This window comes from Lycorma delicatula, chromosome 1 (assembly GCF_047948215.1).
Source record: "Lycorma delicatula isolate Av1 chromosome 1, ASM4794821v1, whole genome shotgun sequence".
In the NCBI taxonomy this organism is placed as follows: domain Eukaryota; kingdom Metazoa; phylum Arthropoda; class Insecta; order Hemiptera; family Fulgoridae; genus Lycorma; species Lycorma delicatula.
Window position 1 is genome coordinate 115,544,568 of NC_134455.1, and position 18,443 is coordinate 115,563,010.

The 18,443-nt window shown below is 27.6% G+C and overlaps 1 protein-coding gene across 1 annotated transcript in view; it reads left to right on the plus strand.

Moving 5' to 3' along the window:
- LOC142318165 (uncharacterized) overlaps positions 1 to 18,443 on the plus strand; it is a 62,499-nt gene that overhangs the window by 41,621 nt on the left and 2,435 nt on the right. The window contains exons 14-18 of the mRNA XM_075354709.1: positions 374 to 526; positions 3,454 to 3,500; positions 6,329 to 6,492; positions 10,185 to 10,399; positions 16,905 to 17,039. Coding sequence (XP_075210824.1) covers positions 374 to 526; positions 3,454 to 3,500; positions 6,329 to 6,492; positions 10,185 to 10,399; positions 16,905 to 17,039 — 714 coding nt within the window. The remainder of the gene's footprint in view (positions 1 to 373; positions 527 to 3,453; positions 3,501 to 6,328; positions 6,493 to 10,184; positions 10,400 to 16,904; positions 17,040 to 18,443) is intronic.

The following is an 18,443-nucleotide window of genomic DNA, read 5'->3' on the forward strand; positions in this document are numbered from 1 at the left end:
AGATCTCCTAATACAACCCCCCCCCCCCACAACCAGTGGTAATAGTAACTGCACTTCCATAGGCTTGCAAATATGAAATAATATATTTATTCAATAATATAAACAATTACATCAGTTTAATCATATTGAACACAACCTAATCACTTTTTACCAGTAATGTGGTTAGTTTAAACAAAAAGAAACATATACAAATAAAACATAAAACAGTCCACTGTAATTAATTATGCAGCTTTCTCTGCAGCATCTGCATGCAAAAATCACGAGAAAAATTGTATAATTTTAGTACAACACTGTTATTTTTCTGTACTCTACAATTATAAATGTTTTTTGTGTTTTGGTCAATTCTCATAACTTATTTTTTGTTTTTGTATAGATATCAAAAGATGAAGCACAAATTGCAGAACTAAACTCTCAGCTGTGGGAAACAAGTGACAAACTTCTTCTAACCCAAAATGGGTATTTAAAACTGAAAAGTAAACTACAAAATATAGTTTTTGTTAATGTTCAGTCACCATCTGATTCTCATGTAAGTTAAATTGCTTCATGGGTGAACAGTAGTTATATGATAAAGTAAAATACAGACGAAGTACTTCAAACATACATAATTATTGTTGTAATTTTTTATAATGAAAATATTAATTTTAAGTAGTATTATTGCTGTATCATTTTGTTATAATTAAATATTGACTGTACTCATATATATATATATAAAACTATACCAAATATTGAGATCAAGTATATCTTACCTTAATTTTAGCAAAAAAATACTTTCATGGGATATATATATCCTCAGTCATGATTCATGATTGATTTCATTTAATAAAATTTCATATTAAAAAGATATTAGAAATTAACATATTTAAATAAACCAGACTGTCTGATGGTTTATCAAATTGAGATTTTGTTTGTATTTATGTTGTTTGTAATATTTTTCTAATTTGCTTAATTTTATGTGAACTTTATAAATTTCAAGTATTTCTAAATGTGTTAATATCAGTAATAAAGTGTTTATTGTTTATTAGATGGTTGCCATATTAGATAATCCTAATGTATTATTTTTGAAATTTCTGTAATGTTCAAGAAATCTAGTTTTAATGGATCTATTTATTTTTCCTTTATAAATACCATTACAATCGTTACATTTAATTTTATGTTTATTTTATTATCATTTATGTTTTTTTTTTAAATATTTTATTATATGGTCATTAGGTTTGTATGCTTGTTGTTAATGTTTAAAAATTAGTAAAACTTACAATAAAGAAATAATTATTACTTTATTTTGTAACAGATAGCAGCATTCAAAAATTAAATTAATCCAGAATTTTCATTATAATATTACAGTAATGTAGCAAACATTAACCATGTAAACTGTGACATGTTTACTTCTTATGGAAGTTTATAACTACTATCACAATAAAAACTTTGTTTACTTATTAGCAGTTCATCACACCACCACCTAAGTTATTGATATCATTTCAACAACTTTTTTTATAGCGCCCAGTAATTTTCAAATGGTTAACCTGAAATATTCCAAATAATTTTCCAAACTTAAACTAATAGTGATGTAAAGTTTCACTGAATGCAGACTTACCCTGATTCTTTTTTCATTTAGATTAAATTAATTAATTTTACAAAAAAGAACTTTCAGAGTAAAATTTTGATTATTTTTTTCACTTTTTATATATTTATATTCCATTGGCACATAAACATTATACACACTTTTATACATTTATGGAATAAACTTAAGTAAAAATGTTGCACTAATTTTCCCAAATATTTACTGTCCACTAAATTTTTATTTTAATGTCATAATGCCTAAGCACTCACTGTCTGTATTACCATCGTCATGACTTTTTGTCATCATTAGGCAAATTATTAATTATTGTTCAGGTAAATTATTATCTGTATTGTCTTGTAGGTTGTCTGTTTGCCAAATTTTCTACTTTTTTCAAGTGATTGCAGTAATTTTTCCACTCTAAAACACTTACTGTAGCAAATGCTGTGATTATATTAGTGTTTGTACATCATCCATTTTAAATGTTATATTTAGCCATAAACCTTTTAATATGACCCCATTCCAGCTCAGTAGGATTACCGAGCCTGTAGTTTGAGATTGAGATACTTCAATAAAAAGATCTTTTTTTAGAGCGACTTCTGGATAACTGATTCCTTTTGATGTAAGCATCAAAACGTGTAATTGAGCATCACAGTTGCTCAGTTTCTTTTTGCAAAAACAAATCCAATCTTTCACTAAATCGATAGTCCTTAAACTGAAGTTAGGAAGGTCACTGTCACTTACCCACTAGAACCTGTGAAATGGTTGGTTTTCCATAAAATAATTGTGAAATGTCCTTCTTATGGCCCTCATTACAAAGTTGACCAATCATTACAAAGTCGCAGCGTGACCTTGTATGCTATTCACTCATTAGAATTCTAAACACATTAGCCCAGGTGGACTTAGTTGTCTCAGAAGTTTTCTCAACTATAATTTGCTTTTTAAGGATTTGTTTTAAAGAAATAATCATAAACACTTCTACTGGTTGTATTCATTTCAGGTAAAAATAGATTAAAAAAAAATAAATGAATAGCATAAATGGATTTTGAAAGAACAGTATATGCAATAAACTTGCTGTGCAGTATGCAATTCATGAAATTAATAATGAATATGTAAACTTTACAATGCATCCAGTTTCAGTGAAATAAAATAACTGACTAAATGAAATTAAGAAAAGGATAGTTTGTATAAGATCAGCCACAGCCTATATGATCAATACAATATAATAACAAAGTATAAAAATATTGACTAAGGAGGTTTAAATATAAAGATTTGTGTATAAATCAGAACTTTATAATCAGTCAATATTCACAAGTAATTGTCGAAATCTGTCAACTGATTTATAAATACATACCTATTAAATGGTATTAAAAAGAATGACATAATACGTGCTCATAATAAAAATACATGTGGAAATGTTAAACAATATGCAATATCAAATGTAAACATTTCATTTCCTTTTCCCATGGCTGACTGCAAATTGAAGTTTCTTTAAAAAGAAAAATACTTCAAGTCATCTCCATTTAAACAACAATCACAACTAAACATGTCGTTAAGTGTACATGGTTATGTTAGTACTTTTCATTTTTAATACGCATTAATTAAATGAATTCAATTATGGCTAAGGGTGCAGGATACCGTGAAAGTACTTTCATGATAAAATTAAGGTAAGATATTTCTTATCTCAATATTCTGTACTAGGTGGTTTTTATTAATATAATTTAACAGTACAGAGGAATAACATGAATCTTAAGAAGATTAGTTTCAATAAAAATGTATATAAATCATGAATTTTTAACAATTATTACTTTTTGGTCGTAACAATTAGAATTTTACAAACTTGCATTGTTTACTGTTGGTATGTATGGGTTCTTCCATTAAATTTACATCATTTTCAGGTGGATAATAGAAGAAGATCTCTTTCAGTTGGTTCCATTCCATTACTGTAAGTAGGTTTGAATATTCTATATTATTTCCTAAGTTGTATTTTATTTTTCGTTAAACTATAAAAGGTGAGAATCTGTTAGGTGCAAATTTATTCTATTAAAGTTCCACCTTCTGACAAATGAAAATTATGTTAAGACAGTTTGGTTAAAAATCTGATATAGACACCATATGATTTCCTTGTACACCTATTTTTTTTTTCTGTACATCATTTAAAAGTTAGATACGATCCTCCAGTTCTTTAAAGTGTACAGTTACACAATTGCTGGAATATTATTTTTTATTAACATCAAATATTTATACAATTATTAATACAACAATTGTACATGAAATATTAGGATAAAGTAAGTCCTTTTCTACTCGTAGATTTTCTAGATCTTATACTTTCTAGATCAGTATTTGTATTTTCATGAGTTTGATTAACAAAAGTTTCAGATTTCTGGTGTGATTTATAAAGTTAATAATAATCAAACTATTCCACTTAGTGAACTCCTGTGTACTTGTTACAAATGTTAATTTTGACCTTAACATTGTAAAATATTCAGTTTTTATTATTTGTTGAATAATCAAAAATTAAAAAGAAACAGTCATACAGGAAAAGCAAAGTTAACATGAAGAAACATATATATGTATATATATATATATATATATATATATATATATATATATATATATATATATATATGTATATGTGTGTGTGTGTGTGTGTGTGTGTGTGTGTGTGTGTGTGTGTGTGTGTGTGTGTGTGTGTGTGTGTGTATGTGTGTGTGTGTGTGCGTGTGCATGTGCGTGTGCGTGTGTGTGTGTAAAAAAAGATAAGTATGAAGAGGAAGAGAATGTTAAAATCAAAGAAAGAATAAAAAGGAAGAAAATGTTGCAAACAAAAAAAATAAACAGGAAGACAATGCTGCAAGCAAAGAAAGAATAAAAACATTAAGAGAAGATGATAAATATAAAGAGGAAGCAAATTTTCAGTAACAAAATCAAAATGTTTCTGTTTATTTCATAAGTGTTTTAATTTTTTAATATATTTTCAGTATACTGATCAATAAAAAAATAAAACTTATTCCTTTTTTCATAGTGGAAGAGGAAAAAATTTAAAATAAACAAAAAATATTTGCCTAGTGTAATGAAGTATTATTGTTATTTATTATTTAGGTACTTTTAGGAAGCTGGTGAAGACAGCCTTATGACAGTTAAGACAGTTTACAACTTGCGTGGTTGATTATACATAAGTTGTTATATTTGTATCTGTTTATACTTCATTATTTCTTTTTTTTTCTTAAAGTTATATTAATTAAAATATATTTAATGAATAATAAACATACTATAAGTGACATTTATGAAGCTATCTGACACCAAATCAAAGGCTATCAGCCCACTTGCTTGATTTTTTTAAAATGAAAACTGAGAAATAATGAAGAACTGTCAAGATAGCTTGAAAGCCTTTGTAAAGTATTTTGAAATCTACTAAATTTCCTGAACCCAGTGAAACTTTTAATTTTGAGTACAACAATGATATTCCAAATTTCAAACCACCAAATAAATAAGAAATTATAAGCATAATAAAGAAACTAAAACCAATAAAACTTGTAGAAAGACAGCATAGTCACAGAAATGGTGAAATATGCTAACAAAAAATTTGCACAGAAATTAGAGTTGTTATTCAAAGAAATTTGGCAGACTGAAAAAAAATATTCTTAAAATCTTATTAAATAATTTTAAAAGTAAGATCCTGAAGTGATGGTTTTTGAAAACTCTTCAGTATTTGTTGTATCGTCCATTAATGTTTCAAAACTCTTATAATTATTACATTTTTGAATAGTACTGAATTTCTTTTAAAAATATACAATGACCAGAATAGTAGGAAATTTGGTGAAGGGTAAAAATAAAAATCTTTACTAAAAAGATTTTAAAATTTTAGTGGATTTAAAAAAAATTGTTTTAAAATCATATAAAATGGAAATTACTCAAGTAATTTTATGGTGAACAATTACAGAAACACTTACATTAATAATAGTAATGGTTCACCATTATAAAAGCACACAGTTGGTAAAATTATATTCAGTAATTAAAAAAAGTAGATATCGAACATATCCATGAGTACTGCATGTAATCTAAAATTAAAATTGAATTACAATTTAGTTTATAAAAGGGATTAGAAGAATTTAATAAGACAGGGATACATTGTTACTAATTTGTATAGTGTAGAATTATGAGATGAGAAATGTGTGAGAAAATTAAAGCCTGTATTAGTTAAACGCTGCATAGTTCACAGACATTGAATGAATACTGTTGTGTTCTTGCATGGTGCTTTTGAAGTAGCAGTCTTGGAGTATCATCATTATTGTGGTGACCTTCACTTCTACCAAAATTACTAGCATTCTTTACAATTCCAATGTGTTGAATAACAAATGAGAATATGAAAACTGAACAGATACTTTATAAATACACAAGAAATAGATTATAGATAGTTAATATTATTCCTTGTTTTTAGCTGAACTGTTGATGTAAAAGAGAACAACTGCTATTAGTCATAAACTTAAGAAAAAAAGCAGAAATTCAAACAAGCTACAATATAATCACTTAAAGAACTGTTGTGATGACTTGCAGCAAATAACAAAAGCAGGCATTGCTGCTTCAGAATTACATTGGTTACTTTTGTAAAATATTTTTAAAATCTAAAATTATCAAATAATGTGAATTTAAATAGGAAACTACTATTGAATGCAAGTTTTCCATTTATTTTTAACTTAAGAGGTACTGCTGATATCAGTTATATTTAGTGATAAATTTGTCATATTTTAATTTAGTATTCCTTTTGTTTAGTTATCAACATACAAATCCTACAATTATTGAACATTCTGATGTTCAGCCTATGCCTGGAAGTCGTTCAGATTCTCATGTGACTGAAGGTACTGATGATACTATTCAGATGAGGCGTCATGGTTTTCCACTGGCTGGAATGGGTAAAAAATTCACCTTGCCATTAGGTTGGTTACTAACATACTTTTCTTACTAAAATATTATTATCCCTTTCCCTTCTTATTGCTTTTATTTCAATTGAATGATTTTATAAAATTTGGAACAATATTTTCAATGAATCTAAGAAGAGCTATACATTGTCCTGTTAAAACGTTCTCAGTGAAATGAAGCAATGTTATAGTCATATTTGCCAAATGCAATTTTGCTTTTTACAAGCAGTTATTGTTTCTTCCTAGTTATTAACATTTTCCTTTCTAAAAAACAGAAAAATTTCATTATATTGTTCCATGATATATTCTCGATCGTTCAGTTAATTACATGACAGTACTTTTTATCTAAAAAATGAATAGGATTAATAAATATTTTACAAATTATTACACAGACTTCAATAAAATCTGAAATGCTAGAAAAACCTTTGTTTATTTTTACCAGCATTTGTATTACTATGATTATAACCGATTATTATGCAGTGGCTTTGTAAATAAATCTTGACATTTTAGATGTGTCAGCTATGTTCAATTTTTTTTAAATTTATCTTTGACCTTCCAGCAAGTAAAAGATAAAATACCACATAAACTAAACATTTTGCTAAACATTTCAAAGAACATACATAGAAAAAAATTTCTTTCCAAGATGTACCAAATATTGAATTTTATTAATGGTATGTAGCTTCTAGACGATGGAGTTTATGAAGAAATAATCATGAATAAGATAGTCTTAAATGTTTGTTCTCTATTCAAACATGCAAGAGAAATTAGCTTAAATTTAAAAATTGGAAATTAATAAATGTCTAAAATATAAATAAATATAAATTTCTAAAATATAAAATGTCAATAAATTAATAAAAATGTCAATACTTTCATTGAAATTATAAAAAAAAATTACAAGTTAACTTACTCATTTTTTTCAATTTTTGTAACTCATAATTCCAGAAATGACAGTCAGTGGTAGCTTTGAAAATCCATACAACATGATAATAAAAAATATTCTTGTCTTCTTCACAGAGGTAATGCTAGTGCATTGAGCCTAAATTAAAGCAATGTGCCTTAGACTGTCTCTTATCAACACATCATATATATCAAAATGCATCATATATGAGAGGTGGATCAAAAAATAAGTTACACCCTTTCCATGTTCTTGAACTGAAAGGATGTATTAATGTGTTGTGATAGCAGCACTGGTTGTGTTGTCTTCAAACTCCCCCAGCAGCAATTCTGTAAAACATTCAGTACTATGTAGTGTTGCTGCCAATATGCCATGTCCTCTAGAGGTTTTTGTTCTTCTGTTTCTGAAAATCTGATACCACTTTGTGATCATGGGGCATGAAATTGCATTCTCACCATATACTTCATAACAATTGTAATTTCTTGGCCACAAAAATCAGATTACTGAATGCACTTCTATGCTGGATGAAACCTCTAGAGGACACGGCATATTACAACTGTTACGAAATTCATCACAAATTACTGAAGTATATGGTGAGAATGCAATTTCATGCCCCATGATCACAAAATGGTGTCAGATGTTCAGAAACAGAAGAACAAATGTGAATGACGAACTGCATGCTGGGCATCCATCCTTCAACTGCAAACATTCACACATTCTTGTTGATAAGTAGATAAAATATGCATTTTTTATTCAATAAAAAAAAAATTGTCTTATTTGTGTTTGTTTCTCTGATTGTCCCTCATATATGCAACATCATGTCATATAAATGCAACACATATATTATATTTTAGATTTAAAATATTTTCATTGAATTAAAACATTCTGCATTTATTTTATATTTAATTATCCTAAGTGGAAACAAAATATAATGCATTTTTTTCCTGTGGAGTACATTAATTTATTGCTTTACATAATAATTTATTACAATTAAAGCACATGCAGGGTGAGTGGTATGTCAGCAATGCTTCCTGTAAGTGTTTGTTTTGTTATGTATTCATTCCCTATGGTGAGCTGACTGGAAGTATTATTTGTGGGGTTGATTATTACCTACATTTTGATATAGATGATGTGTTTATAAGCGAGTCTGAAACACATTGCCTTTGCTTAGGCTCAATGCAGTAGCATTCTCTCTGTGAAGAAAAGAATAATTTTACTATCATTTGTGTGGATTTTCATTTTAAATAAGCTACCACTTGCTGTCATTTCTGAAATTATGAATTACAAAAAATATGCAAGGTAACTTGCAATTTTTTTATTATTTCAGTGAGACATTTATATTAATTTATATTTTAGACATTTATTAATTTGCAATTATTATATTTAATAGCAAATTTCTCTTGCATGTTTGAATAGAGAACAACATTATAAGACTATTTTATTCATGATTATTTCTTCATAAACTCCATCGTCTAGAAGCTTTATGCTATTAATAAAATTCATTATTTGGTACAATTTGGTACATCTTGGAAAGAGATTTTTTCTGTCAGTTCTTTGAAATGAAATTATTTTGAAAGTAAATTTTACCATACACAAAATATTGGGAAAAATATTAAAATGATTTTAATGTAATTTATTTTTGTATTTTTTTATGATTTTAACACACAAGTTTTTGGTACATAAGAATTATATGGTGGGTGCACAATTTTCAAATCAGAAGATAGTTCACACTCTTACATTGTTTATTCTTAACTCTGAACTTTTTTAACCTGAAATATATCAATTCTAGTATTGTTCTATAACTAATTAGATTACCCTATAAATTAACAGTTATGATAATTATTTTTATCTTCCATAAACACATTTTTTTTCATTTAGATTTAATTATTAGTGAAGCTATTTTTCTATATTGTCAGCAAGGAAAAGATTCCAAGATCATGTTTGAAAGTAATATTTCACATATTTTCTCTTTGCATATTGTGTAAGTAGTAAATCAGATTAATTTTATAAATAAAAGAACATCCTCACTACAAGAACATTTATAACCACTTATTGTGCAAAATAAATTGATTGAGCTAGACAAGTTAACCCCAATATAACAGTATGTTATAGTGTTACTTAGGATTTATGTTATTGCACTCAATTAAGGGTCCAATTTGGAAATAATTTAAATGGTTAGATTGGAATTTATAAACTATTAGGAGAAGTGGTTAATCAAAAGATAAAATGAAGTAGGCAAGTCTAATGAAAAAAGATATTGCATAAATAAAATTTGAATTTGCTGTAGAAGTAATTATTTATTAACAAAATATAACTGAAACTTTTCTTTGTAATGTCATTTTTTAATGTGCGATAACTTATAGTGTGCTTTTTATTTTCTGTACTATAAATCTTGTTTAATGTTAATAAACAAATGTTGTTGAACAAAATTTGTAAAAAATTTAAAAAAATTAACATCACAAAGAAAGATCTAAATTAAACATTGTGTTTATAAATGAACTTTTTTAACTATTTGTTAATGTGCAACATATTTACTGTACTTGCATTTTCTGTATTACAAGTTTTGTTCACGAATTTTAAGAATTTGTTTTATTTATCATTGTCATCAGATTTACTTTTATTTTATAATTACAATATAAAAAAACACATGTAAAATAGTTGTGGATATTGTTTTAATATAATCTAATCTTATCTAGGATTAAACAATGTGTTCACAGGCATATGTCTGCAAAATACTAGAATTATCAATTGTTGCAGAGAAGTTTTTACTTTATTTAATATTTTTTATGTGAAATGTAACATATCTTTGCATTAGGTAAAGTAGTCCCAAGCGAAAATGTAACTGAAGAATTGTTCGACAACAGAAATGTAGTTGATTTAAAGGAAATTAGATGTAATGTGCCAGATGACTTTGAAAGGCTCAGCACATCGATGCTACATAATTCTCTTTGTCCATCAAATCTTAAATCTTCATATCCTGCTGAAACTCAGTTTTTGTTGCCAATGGGCTCTAAAGAGGAAGACATAAAGGTAAATCTTCTATCAGAATATAAGTTTTTAAAAATATATTAAATAAAAATGATTGCTTCAAAAATCACTTAAGTAAAAAATACCTTAAGATTTCTCATTCACTCATTCAACTGACTTGAATGATGCGAGTTGAAGCTTAAAATAAAACCCTGATAGGCTGAAATTTATTTATTTATATTTATTTAAATATTTTACTGTAATTATGTTTATGTAATTGTTTTACTTATTTATTAATATCACATAAGCTAAATGTTATCAGAATTTTAATTTAAAAAATATAATTTTAGAGTAACAGAAAATAAAAATTTAATAATTTCTTACAATTTTAGTAATGCTTAATAATATTGTAAACTTTTAAGTATCACATATAAGAAACTAATCTAAAGTCTAAATAGTTACTAAAACACGTTTTAGTAATTATTTTTACAGGGCTTTTTTTTTACATTCCTTTGTGAAATTCTTGTAGAATTTTTAGAAAACAACACTTTGTCCATGGAAAAATGAACTGTCATGTGATAGCTCAATAAGAACATAAATGAAGTCAACAAAGTAAGTAAAAGAAAATAATTAAGTGTTAAAGTGATTGGATTAGATTTAGATTACTAAAATGGCTATTACTAAAATTCCTTTAAACATAAACAGAAAATTACCAAATCCAAAAATCATACTATCACAACACACAAGCTATTTAATACTGTAAATTTTTTTGTGAAAAAATTATTTCTTATAATATTGGTGAAAGAATATATGAAAGTAATAGTCATATAAAATGTAAATAAGTCAATCCAAAGATGATTAAATAAGTAACAGCTTCCCTTCACTTTTAAGATGTCACATCGTGAACATAGTTTGTACCTTTGAGCAGAAGGAAGTGAAATCAGAATAAATTGCTGCCTATGGTTAAAGTCATGTTTGATTCTACTCTAATAAATTAGTTCTCATTAATTGTTGAAGTTATTCAATGCTGGTTGCTGCTGGCCCTTTCTAATGAATTAGGATTTTAAATTAAAAATCTATTTTCATTCCATAATTATTATAAAAACAACAACTTGGCTGATTTATATTAACAAGTGTATTTAAATTACATTAAATAAACTGTTAAAACAACAACCCTTGCATGAAACAAATTTTTTTGTAAAATAATTGCTATTCCAATCTCATGGCAGTGGTCTATTCAGAGACCGCTGCCATTCAGAGAGTTTCAGATTTAAATCCTAGACAGGCTGTCTGTAACAGCTTACTCTTTTGTGGCAAGTTTTGAAAAGGCAGGACTAAATCCTTTCTGTAATGAAATTTTCCTTTCTTCTATTTTGTCATAGTCTCATTATTAATTTTATTTAGATAGTTCTTACTTTTCTACATTTCAATGCAGCTTTCTTCAAATTTTAACATTTAATTTGGTCTAAACTCTTCATTGCTTTTAAAGTGTTGACTAGGTATCTAAATCTTGTAGACAGATAAAATCAGATTGTGCCAAATGAAAGTTGTAAGGAGGATGGTCAAAAATCTGCTGACTTGTTTAGTACACCCATAGTAATAGCAGCAATGTTGAGGCTGTGCATTGTCATGCTAAAGGATGACTTTTTTTTAGCATCCCTTGTTTATTCTATAATGCTCTCCCTAAGCTTTGGGTTCATAAATTCACTTCCAGTCATTTTTTTGTTTGAACTTTTTGGCTAATGTAAAATCATATTAAACCAAATCCATATCCTTATTTCGGTAACTGTACTTAAATAAAAAAGTTGTTTTATTATTTATTACGCATATTTGCAAAAACAATATGTCTTTTACAATTCTTTAATGAGTGGACAGACCTTGGAATTTGCGAACTTTTAATCAAATTCAATAATTGTGAAGAAGTGTTTATCACAAACAGCATGTTCAATTTTTTCAACAGGTTATTCCTTACAATGGAATATCTCCTCTTCCTTCCTCATCATGCATACTAGTTGAATTTCATCATACTGCATGAAATTCATGCAGTTAGGCATGTTGCATCAGTGATATCATCCTGAGCTGTGTAGTTATTTTATCAGTAATAAAATTTTCCATCAACCTTTCTTAATTCAACACCCCATGAAGAGATTATTTCTTCATAAATTTCAGCAATTATCAATATTTACTTTTCTTTCTGGAAGTGATTTATTCCATTTTATCAGCATGAAAAATGTTTCTTCCTTAAAACCCTTCACTTGTAAATACCATGTAATTTTTAACCAGGTATTTGTAGAATTTAAATTAAAATTTTTAGCTACATCACTTATTCTGATATGAGATATTATTACTTGAATTTTTACATCCAACCATCAAACACTTAATTTCCAGATACCCTAATCTTTTTTAAATACAACTTTAGTTTTCATTACTGAACAATTTACAGAATATTGAACTTCTTGTTTACTGAAACTGGTCTACATATCTTTTTGAATAGTTTTTTCTTTAGTAGTTTTCCCCTGTTTCTTTTAGATCATGCCTCTAGATGAACTAGCTAATTAATTTTTTTGCAGATGTCATCTTGTTTAAGATCCCTTTGTAACTCACAAATTATTAATTTTATTTTCCAAAGACAATTTTTTTTCATTTAAAAGACTTTTGTAAAAAAAATGTTTATTTAATAACTAATGAAAATGATAGCTATAAACAGTAACTCTAAAATTACAAAAAAAAAAAAAAAAATACAGATGTAAAGAGAAGCTACATGACTAACCCAAGAATTCCAAGATTTATTACAAACATAGTCTGTCTACAACTGGCAGCTTTGTTTATATTTTGTGTGTAAATAATGGGCAATAGCATGTATGTACAACTTAATGCATTAATTTTTGGTATTTTTTTAATTTGTGTTTAATTATTACTAACATTAATTTATGATTACTTTGTTCTATTAAAGTCTGGGTTGATAAGTGAAGAACCAAATTTCATTGGGAATAAAGAAGGTAGAGTTAATGAGTCAAATAATATTGTATTATTAATAAATTGAATGTATTTTTTCAACCATTTCTTAACTATTAACTTCAATTTTACACTAAAAGCCCACTTGGTTGTCAACAAATTGTATTTTAGTATATATGTATAGTATAATAGAGTGGTGTGTGTGTGTGTGTGTGTGTGTGTGTGTGTGTGTGTGTGTGTGTGTGTGTGTGTGTGTGTGTGTGTGTGTGTGTGTGTGTGTGTGTGTGTGTGTGTGTGTGTGTGTGTGTGTGTGTGTGTGTGTGTGTGTGTGTGTGTGTGTGTGTGTATGTAAATTAGGGAATAAAACAATTTTTTAATAAGAAATTTTTAACTATATTCACAGATGTTCCAATGAATTAGTACCTATACCAAAAGATAAAATTAAAAACTAAATACAAGTTTTCATAATATAAATAAATTTTTAAAAAATGACATTTTAAAAATTATTCCACTATAGTTGTTGAGTTAATACTAGCAATAATTCTTGACAAAAATCTTCTGAGAGCTCTTGACTCATTCTTCCAAAAAAATTATATGCATCAGTAGATCCTTTTATGGTAAAAAAGGATTCTTTTTTTTTAAAAAGGTAAACATATTATTACTGTACCCATATAATATGTACTTTGCTGAAGTACAAATATTTTAAGAAACAATGAAGACCTTTGCTGTAAAGTAGTAGAAGCAATTAATTCATTATTTATTTCTGGTGAAATCGCTTTTGAACCATCAGTTGGTAGAATGAGTATGCCCAATAAATCATTTATCCAACGCTACTTAATGGAACTGTACAGGAGTAATAAATATTGAATTTTTATTATTTTGTTTATACTACTTATCATTTTTTAAGACATTCATCTAATCTTGAAATAATATCACCTAATGGAACTATACAAGTAATTAACGATCATTGTATTTCTATTATATGAGTGTGTATGTTTTATTTTTTATCTAAGAAGGTTATTATGGATTTGTATTTCTTCGATAAAAGTTGCTGAGCAGTATCATTTTATTTCATTATGATTCTTAATGAATTACTTAGTTAAAGGATAGTACACAGCATCTGTGGCACGCGTGCCACTTGTGGAACGCAGAGAGTATATAGAAATATCCTTTGCATGCGTTTATAGAAATATAATATTTTTTGGAATGTCAACATCCAAAAATTTTTGAACAAAAAAATTAAATCTGATATAATTTTAAACATAACTGAAACAATTACTCAAGAGACAAAAACAATTTTAGTTTCTTTAAGTGTGATAACATTTCTCGAATTGCTTTTTTTTGCGTACATTACAGATCTGTAAATATAATTTTTATATCACCCTTGGTTTTAAATAAATTAAGCTTCAAAAATAATTAAGGGAAAATATAGTTGAAATCTGTACAATTTGCATGGCCATATGTGGTAGATGATTTCACTGATGTTTTGCTTTTATAAATACCCTCAGGCACATCCCGAATTAATGTTCAACAGTGATTGGCTAGCATGTTAGTATTCCATTTCCCTTTTTAGCTGCCTTCCATCACCAAAATGTCTTAGTAGAAATGTTCACTGTGTTCATCACTTATGTCTCAGAGGTTGTACAGAAAAAATCTAGATGTGAGTGTAGGAAATGTATTTTCAAAGACATATTACATCACATAGCTCTGTATGAGGTAAGAAGCTGATTAACAATATCGTGGTAATTGTCGGATTTTTGTTTGCCGAGAAAACTTTTGCCAACGTCTTTAAATGAAGCCCAAGCTGCACTTTGTACATTATTTAACAATGAGTTAAATACATCATCTTTGATTAACTCTCTTATTTGAGGACCAATAAATATTCCTTCTTTAATTTTTCCTTCACTTACATTCGGCAATTTCTGCCTGATATAAAAAAATCTGGGACTATCCTTCATTGTTTTTACAAAATTTTTCATTAGTTCTCGCTTGATATGGTGAGGGGGTAAAAATATTTTTTTGGGTTCAACTAAGGGCACATAAATAATATTTTTCCCTTTTGGAGTTAGGGAATTAAAGTCTCATTTCTTTCACTCTTTGGTAACATAATGTTTATCCCTAGCTCAGTTAAATAAATGTACTAAGTATAGCTCATTTAATGCTCATTTTTGTACACTGTTAGAAGATACACAAGTAAATAACATTAAAAAATATATGTAAAAGAAAAGAAAATATACTTAATGCAAACATTTTATTTTACTTATCCTTTTGACATGAACAATTTTTTAAAAAATTTAATGGAAAAATTAACCATACAGAATCAGAATTTTGTATGTGGGCATTTAAAGAATGAAGTCAATTATTTTGTTGTTAATACTTGTTTCTCTTTTTAAATTTCCTTGCAGCATTTTTTCTCCGATAAATTTTATAAATTAACTTCATTTTAGTTTATCACAGAACAATTACATTTTTAAATCAGCATTTTTAAGTTTGTAAGCATTCTTCAGTCATTAAAACACTTTTCCAAACCTTTTAACATGAAAACTATCTTCTCTCTCTTCTGTATTTTGACTTTGTCCCTATAGAAATTTTGGCTATGACTTTCATTATGAGATTTTAGTAGAGTCTTGATGTATCTTATTCTAGCTCTGAAATATCCCTTTGACATACCATTACAAATATGTTAATTGTTTCAGAACCATGCGTTTAGGTTTTCAATAATGCACATTTTGGCAATAACTTCCATTCCATTCCCTTGCTCAAATAATGTTTTACTAGATCAATGAAAGATTAAACAGACAAAATTTTAATTTCATATTCCAGAGGCAATAGATCAAATATTATCTAATGCTGTGGTCAAATGGGAGTTAATTGTACATTTAATTCCTAGGCAAACCAATCTGAGCACTTTTTGTAGGTTTTTAACTACATTCTCTGATTCGGTTTCAGTAATGCTAATGCTGCATAAGTGACCATAGGTTTCATTGCGGTCAGACAAGTCCATTATTTATTACTTAGGAGATCATGTCCAAAACTCTTGTTGCTATTCTGATATATATATATATATATATATATATATATATATATACACTTTTTAAAAGTATATGGTTGCTGGAAAGTTATTAGTGTTTTAAAAAATGTCATAAAGGTAATCTTTAAGAAAGGTACATATTTATCAATTAATTGACAAAGAAATTTTAAGATTAACGAATGATTTTTATAAAAAAAAAATTATGCCTAGATATATTTATATTTTTAATAAAAACAAAAGGAAACTCTTGTAAACATCTTAATTGTTTTTAAAATAGTTAATAGGAAGAGATGGTAGGAATTTGTAATGGAGGATTTGTAATCATTTTACTAAGTCAAAACAAAACTATAATAAAACAGAATATAGTCATTTATTTTGAAAGTAAATCAAATATAATTGTGGGAATTTTAAATTGAATTTAGATAGGCAGTTTCTTTCATGTAGAGAAGTTATGAAAAGAGTTCAGACAGCAATAATTGCACAGTAGTGAGAATCAAGAACTGCATTTACTTATTTTACATATACTTAAATTTATTTCATAATTGTTTATGTTTTATGGTTAAATTTGTGGTTTGTTTTAAGGCATCTACTAGCAGAAGTTCTCACACACAAGATAGTGTATTGCAAAAGTTGAATATCAATAAGTCTCAAAAGCAACCAACACCTGGCAGATTTCGTAGCTTGTTCTCAGCAACACACAGTTCTAAAAGAGGTGAAGTAAGTAATATTAATAATTATGCTAACTTCTGTCATTTTATCTGAGGTTTCAGTGCTGCTGTGTAATTCTTATTTTTTTATTTAATATTCATTGAAACAACAGATTGCCCATGAATGTTTCAGGAACAAAGTAATAAATGTTATTTTACTTTTATTGAATGAATTGGAAACATTTGTTATTGGAGAATCTGAATTTTTTTGAAAAGAAACATACAGTTACAATTAATATGCTTATACTACTATATGTTACATTATTAAACCAGCCAACAGAGAATTTACATATACATATACATGATATATTAGGTTAGGATTTTAAGTTATTAGGAATGTATATAGTATACAAAGTTATACAACGTATAACATTGTATATAGTATACAATGTATATAGTCTACATGTTCTGTAGTGGAAAATTAATCAAATAGATTAAATATATTTTCTGTAAAAATAATTTTTCAAACTGTTCATGCTGCAAGATTTTCTATCTGAGACAGAGATGACGCGGTAGTACATACAGATGGGTCAAAGCAGAATGATACCGTAGGATGCACTTTTGTTGTAAATGACAGAACTTACATGTTTCATGTCTGCTTGGTATTACTAGTGTTTACAATGCTGAACTATATGCTGTTTACCATCAAAATGGCCTTAAATATCTTCACATCCTTATCTGTAGCGATTTGTATGTGCTCTCCAAGCTTTAGAGGATTTGTATTCCAGACATCCTATTGTCACTGAATTACATAATACAATTGCTGAATTAAATCGTCACAACACACAGGTGAGTTGAATTTCTATTAGATCCCTAGCCATGTGGGAATCCTGGGTAATGAAAGTGCAGATTCTGCTGCTAAAGATGCATGTAGCCAATTGTCTTTCTCCACTCTAGTTAATAACTATCAATTTCATCAATTCTACTGAAAATACACTTTGAAGAAGTGGCAAGATGACTGGACTACTATAGTGGATAAATAAACTCATAATAAAAGACACAGTGTTAGCATGAGACTCTTAATGCAGGAAAATTTGCTGAGAGAAAGTGGTCCTGCGTCAATTGTGATTTAGAACATAGCCAAAGCTACTCATAGACACCTGATGTCAGCAGAGAGTGCACCACTGTGCATCTGATGCGACTGGCGCTTGACTGTACATATCTTTGTGGACTGCATATGCTACACGATCTAACTTTGAAAATTTAAATTACCTAGTGCATCCTAGGAAAATGGTGCATACGATGCATCATAGGAAATGACAAGACTCTATATCGGGCATTATTACTTCTAAAAGGAGTTAATATACTTAATAAGATTTAACCTGTCAAAACTTTGATTTTATTTTGTTACTAATGTTTCATGTATTAGCCTATTGTTGCATTTCTTTTTCAGTTTCAATTTTGTTCCTATTGT